The 6,000-nt window shown below is 40.4% G+C and overlaps 1 protein-coding gene across 1 annotated transcript in view; it reads right to left on the bottom strand.

Moving 5' to 3' along the window:
* Positions 1-328: 328 nt before the first annotated feature.
* The window catches only part of Tnfsf13b (TNF superfamily member 13b), a 34,875-nt gene continuing 29,203 nt past the window's right edge, over positions 329-6,000 (bottom strand). Inside the window, exons 4-6 of the mRNA XM_021239346.2 lie at positions 4,618-4,730; positions 4,380-4,530; positions 329-2,070 (exon numbers count right to left, since the gene is read on the bottom strand). Coding sequence (XP_021095005.1) covers positions 1,958-2,070; positions 4,380-4,530; positions 4,618-4,730 — 377 coding nt within the window. The 3' untranslated portion in view covers positions 329-1,957. The remainder of the gene's footprint in view (positions 2,071-4,379; positions 4,531-4,617; positions 4,731-6,000) is intronic.

The following is a 6,000-nucleotide window of genomic DNA, read 5'->3' as shown; positions in this document are numbered from 1 at the left end:
TTTTCTGATATTTAAATGAACTTTTACTTAGCCACAGACTGTTTTCCTCACAATATCACATACAAGTAAAAAGCACTCACATTTTAACACTGGTTTAAACCGAAACTAAAATAAGAGTTAAGAGTATCTCGCATGGCTAAACTCTACATCTGCTGATGTAAAGTTTGTTAAGCTGTTTAAAAAGAATAGTGGTGGGAGTTATAGATGACAATAGTGTACTGAGTAAGCCTATTATAATCCAGTATTATTTTTTAACATTTGTGCTTTAAGAAATAATAATATACAAATCAAGACAGGAACAGATCCCTTTCCAAATGTGGAAAAGACGCAGATTTCAAATACTTTATTGTCACAAACTAACACATATTACTTTACAATAACTCACATTGTTTCTCACCTGATTTTTAGGGTGACCGTCATACATAGAGAAGCCCAACAATGAGAGCTGCCAGGCAAACTGAGTCAGACAAGGAGGCAGAAGGCACTGTATCTTTCTATTTGGCAATCTACGTTAGCAGCAACACTAGGAACAGCACTGACCACTCCTCCCATGGCAAGACCCTTCCCCTCCTGTCACTTCTTCTTTTTTGATTGTGCTATAAAAGAAAATAAATTGCTACATACATTTTAGTTGACCCAAAATGTAAAAATTATGGGAACTAGACATTTGAGCAGAGTTTGATTTTAGATGCCAAGTTTGAGTCCTTTTGTTTGTTTTGAAAGAAGTATATTTAAAGTTATTTTATTGTAGAGGGGAGAGTAATGTCAGCTTAGGTCTGTTGTTTCATCTACTGTTTAAACTAATGAAGTAAATTGTTTAATGAAATTAGAGCTGTTAATTGGTGATATAAAGAGACAAAATGCAAGAGAAACATGTTATAGAAGGTAAGTATTACAACATCCTCAAGTACAACTGGTTATAAAGTGAAGATGAAGAGCCTGTCTTGTGGGACATTACAATCTTTTGAGAGACTCAGTGAACTTCCCACACTCCAGTGTGCGAAGGGCTTCAGTAAAACTTCAACTTCTATAAAGCAAATTACGACTGTTTTCGTTGCCTGGGATACATAAACTGTAATAGCAGCAGTTTGAAACAGAAGAACTGGAAATAAAAGGAAATTATATTACTTTATCATAAACTGACCCATTCACTTCAGTGGACATAAGTGCAATTTTTGTTATTTTTAATTACTGATTCATACGCATAAACTGAAATTACCCTACACTGAAAATTCCTGAAGCAACTGAAACTATAGGAAACCATATATGCATATACAAATGAGGAAATTCTTTCCTTACTGTGAAAAATGTCTTCTAACAGAAAATATTAGAGCTAAAAACTGCCAACTTGAACTAACCCAAAAAGACTTGAATAGTATATGTATCTCATTTTCAGTCCACTTGTATAGTATTTAAATTTAGACTTTTAAAATTAATTTTAACCACCTCATAAATGTGTATTATCATTTTCATGTACCTAATGCAAGATTTGTAGTTTTTTTAACTTTCCATGATAGCTGCTGGAAAGGAGAGGAGCACATTTCGCATGAACAGGGACAATGAATCCTGAGATTTCTCACGAATGTCTGAATGCCCACAGATGTGGGCACACGTCTCATAGTAAACCATGGAATGTCACCTTTGCAAAAATCATTACTGCCCTCTGAACTGTACACTTCCCAAGCCAAGACACGACAATCACATTGCTCGATGCAGAATCATCATAAAAATCTTTCTGATTCTATCTTTTTGATTCTTGTAATTCACATGACACGCTTTGGCTGTGGTTGTCTGTTAAATTTCCTGTTTTGGACCAGATTCTGCAAACCAAAACAAAAAGCTCAAGGAAAGTCTATGGTGATGACTTTTTTCCCCTTTTGGTGTTTTCAGTTAAGTGTTCTCCTTTCAGAGGTCCAGAGAAAGGGAGGGAAAGAGGGACAACGGCGGACCGCGGGGGTCACAGCAGTTTCAGGGCACCGAAAAACGTGCCGTCCCCATCGCGAGAGATCTGCGCGTTCTCCCTTGGGATTGCAAGTTGGATTTCGTCTCCCTCTTCCAGCTTTGCGATGCCTGGCAAAAAAGGATTTACAAGCGCTTTAAGTGGTTGTTCAACGGGAAAGGGAAGATAATAGCAACCTTAAAGAAAATGGTTTTGCTTTGGAAAAAATGTTAACACAGGCACTCACAGCACAGGACGGGTTAGTAGACTTCTAAGCCAGTTACAGATCTATTAGCCTCGAAGAGGAAAAGACATGACAGGACATGGAACAAAATAAACTAAACAGGAAACAACAGATCCAATGGATTATGCATGCACTCTTCATAAAATAAATGCTCTGTAAAAGACCCAAATATCACATTGAAGAGATAAGCAAATCATAGCATGTCCCTTGATAGACTAGTTCAAGGAGGTTTTGCTGAATTCTATTAATGAAGGACACTTTTTATAATAATGTTCAATAAGAATGCAAAAAACAAATCACACATTTATGTATATTGAACAGTCTGGGCTATACTTTTAAATACGCAAATTAAAAGTATAAATATGAAAAAGAAAAAAGTCAGAGAGAAATTCCAACACTTTACTAACAAAGCACATTTTAATATTGTTTTTCTCTAGACTCCCAAACAACAAAGCAGTTAGCTTCTTTCAAATGACCAGTATATCTGTGTGCGCCTGATGTACAATGGTGTAGTCTATGAAGTTAGGGAACAGAGTAGAAGTCACAAACTGCTTTTACTGTATCTGTAATTGTTGGCCACACTACCAAAGAAAACTATGAAGTAGAAAGAGAGGAAGAGAGAGGGGCGGAGAAGAAATAAAGAAGCTAATAAACAAAACGGTTAAAATTTGAATTGTCATGTTTCAGTTATTCCAGACTCTAGTCTCGGCTGTAACTTTTTTTTACAATAACCATATTCAATTTATTAATTGAAAAATGAGAAATATTTAACTTCAGATATAAAAGTGGTCCTTAAGTATTTTGCTGGGCTTCTTAAATTGACGATTTAGTTTTTTAAGGCTAATATGGAAGTAGTTTTCACACTTTCAGACTATCAGGTAGTTTTTAGTGCCTTTAAACAAATTTGCCCTAAAGTAGATTAAAACTGCAATCCTGAAACTTCTTGGAGAATGCTTTGCATGTATACCACTGAGTTATAAGTATTGAGTAATATAATATCTAGGAAATCAAAATAATTATTCTTACAAAATAAGGCACCTAAGAACTTTGGCCAAATACTCTCAAACTCAAGAAGTGAATGGGAGAGGAGGAGAGGACTAGAAAAAAATTTTTAAAGTTAGTCATAAACCACTAAGCACTAGTGAATATTAATAATAGATTTGTGTGGCCTTGCCATTTATAAACAGTTTGCAATATCAAACTGCTGATCAGAACCGGCCACAGAGAAAGTTTCTTTATGAAAGCTAGGGAATTCCAATGTGTCAGACTTCCTCATCCTCTGACAAAGTTATTTAGGGTTTCAGATCCAGAATGACATCACGTCTGTTTGCAGTAACTGTTTTCCTTGGTTTCTAACTGATTTACAGGGTGCTTGTCTGCAAACTCTGAGATACTTAAAAAGTATTTCCCAACCCTGCGTTCCATGCTGCTTCTCTGTAACTGAGACTTGAAGGTACTCCTGAAACCTCTGACGACATCTGTCAAAATCTCCAGAGACAAAAATACATGTTCAAGGTGAAAAATAGCTTCATCTGGCATGTCCAGGTTACTATCTTTTCTAAAACTAGCCTTGATTAACTTGAAATTATTCCCTTCACCTCATCCCTCATGAAGAAAACATTAGCAGTCACAGTCCCGAGCCTGAGAATTGACAGACTGTTAAATTCAAGTCACTTGCCCCATGTGCACACACACCAGCCAGTAGCTGTGTGACACTTCCAGGCTCCCAGGCATCCTGGGTCATTTCTTCCACAGCCTGTGGGGTTTTGGTGGCTCAGACCACGGAGCCAGACCTCCTGGTTTAACCCTAACAGATGTGCAACTTGGGACAGTCATATCACCTGCCTAGCTCTCGGATCCCGGCCCCCTCAATGGTTAAGAGTAAATGAGTGGGCGTGAAAGAATGGAAACTGATGATGGTTGTAAAAGACTGATGGCAAATACACCAGAGAATTGTTCGCGATGAGGAATTCAAGGAAGTTACTCTCCTTTCTAAATGGATATAAAAATGGTCAACAATGACTGAAACAGACGCTAGCTCATTGTTCCAGATGAGCAAAGCCCACACAGGATCCTGAAGCGTGACTTCCCAGTCACACTTCAGGCCACCGTCCTTTTATTGCTCTGGACAGCTCTGATTTTCCATCACAGTCCATCTTCGCCCCCCACCAAGCAGATCTGAGAAGGGTTATTTACCAGCTGAATAACAGGAATTATTGGGTAGTGTCTCGGGCATATTCTGAATACAGCGGAACAGAGTCACCAGACTCAGCTCGTCCCCAAAGACGTGGACTTTCTTCCTCTGTATTAGGTGTCCCATGGCAAAAGTGCTATCAGTGTACAACACCTGGGAAACAAACCAAAGAGCGTCGTCAGGAGTGTGTGCAGCAGGGGTGGCAGGGCGTGTCAAAGCAGAATTAGGGCTGGAGCCTACCTGGCCATAGATAAAGAAGTAACCAGGTTCCTTCACCACTATCTTATTCTCTTTCTCCTCCAGGGCTCGTCCTCTTTTAAAGCTCAGAAGCCATGGTACAAATGTGTATGATCCTACAAAGAAGAGAATTGCTCATAAGAAAAGAAACGGAGAAGAGTGGTTTTCACCTTTTCCTCATTGCTAAACCAAGCATGAAATTTAGAGGAAACTTCCACCTACTGAAAATAAAGAAGAAGAAGAGGAAAGAAAACCCACAGTGCCCCACTGGATTCTCAGTCATCACATACATGTTGACCTGCACAACCATGACGCTCTGTGTGAATCTGGGTTTTCTTCCATTGTTCTACATTTCATTTATTTCATCATGAAGGTGGCCTGGGCAAAAGAATGGACACAATTTCTGTAACACATGAGTAGAGAGTTTTCACTGGTTCTTCTAGAGGAGGAAATGATTATTGTGAAGACGAATTCAACAAAAGGTGTCAGGAGAAGGGAGCCCGCACCCCACAGCCTAGCGATGAACAGAACTCAGGAGAAGGAGACACCACTGAGACGTAACCCTAATGGGCAAGGGCAGGGGTCTGTAATTTGCGAGTTCAAGTGGTTTCTGTTCAGCACACTCATTCTCCACCATCCCCAGAAGTCACTGGAGAAGGGACAGAAAGATGCCACGCGGGCTCAAAGCTGGATGGAGGACAGACAGAAAACAGCAGCCACAGAGCGGACAAGCAGTGACTACCCCGTGAGTGAGCTGGGATGAGTCTGGGTGCTCCTGGACACCAGTACCCCTCACGAGTGTGTGAACACTCCTTTCTGGTGGATCACAGTGTGGGCTCACTGGATTCCTCCCAGCCATAAACACCGGGGTGAAGGTGACCCTTGAGACTAGAGGCTGGGGATTCTGGTAGGTATAAGTAAAAGGGTGAAAATAATTGAGGAGAAGGTTCGAGAAATGGTAATATAAGGACAAAACGGTAAAATGAAGCTATGGTAGTCTAAAATCATGTGCTTTTTCCCTATTTTTTAGTTATCAGCGCATGATCGCAGTGCACAGGGATTCTACTCATCATGGGGAGCTGGTCCGTGCGTGTGACGCGTCTTCGCTCTGTCTTCATCCCGGCCCCTCCCTATCTTGCCCTCCCTCCCCCACTCGTTCCCCTCCCCTTTATAAAAGCGCCGCCCCCCTGTTTAACCGTGTTTAAGAGGCTCCTATGTAATTGGCAATGGTGAGCTGCATGTGTCTCCGGATTTTACCTTGGTCGTGGGAAAGATGGGGCAAAGGCAATAACAAAACTCAGATTCCCCAAGCTCAAGCAAAGAACAGCTTCTCCCGGGATTAACTTTAAAGACAGATAGTCCAGGGTTCTCCCCAGTGGGCACAGC

The sequence above is a fragment of the Heterocephalus glaber genome, unplaced genomic scaffold (assembly GCF_053883595.1).
Source record: "Heterocephalus glaber isolate CG9 unplaced genomic scaffold, H.glaber_assembly_v1.0 deba00001579, whole genome shotgun sequence".
Lineage (NCBI taxonomy): Eukaryota > Metazoa > Chordata > Mammalia > Rodentia > Bathyergidae > Heterocephalus > Heterocephalus glaber.
This window is presented reverse-complemented; position numbering and strand designations above follow the sequence as displayed.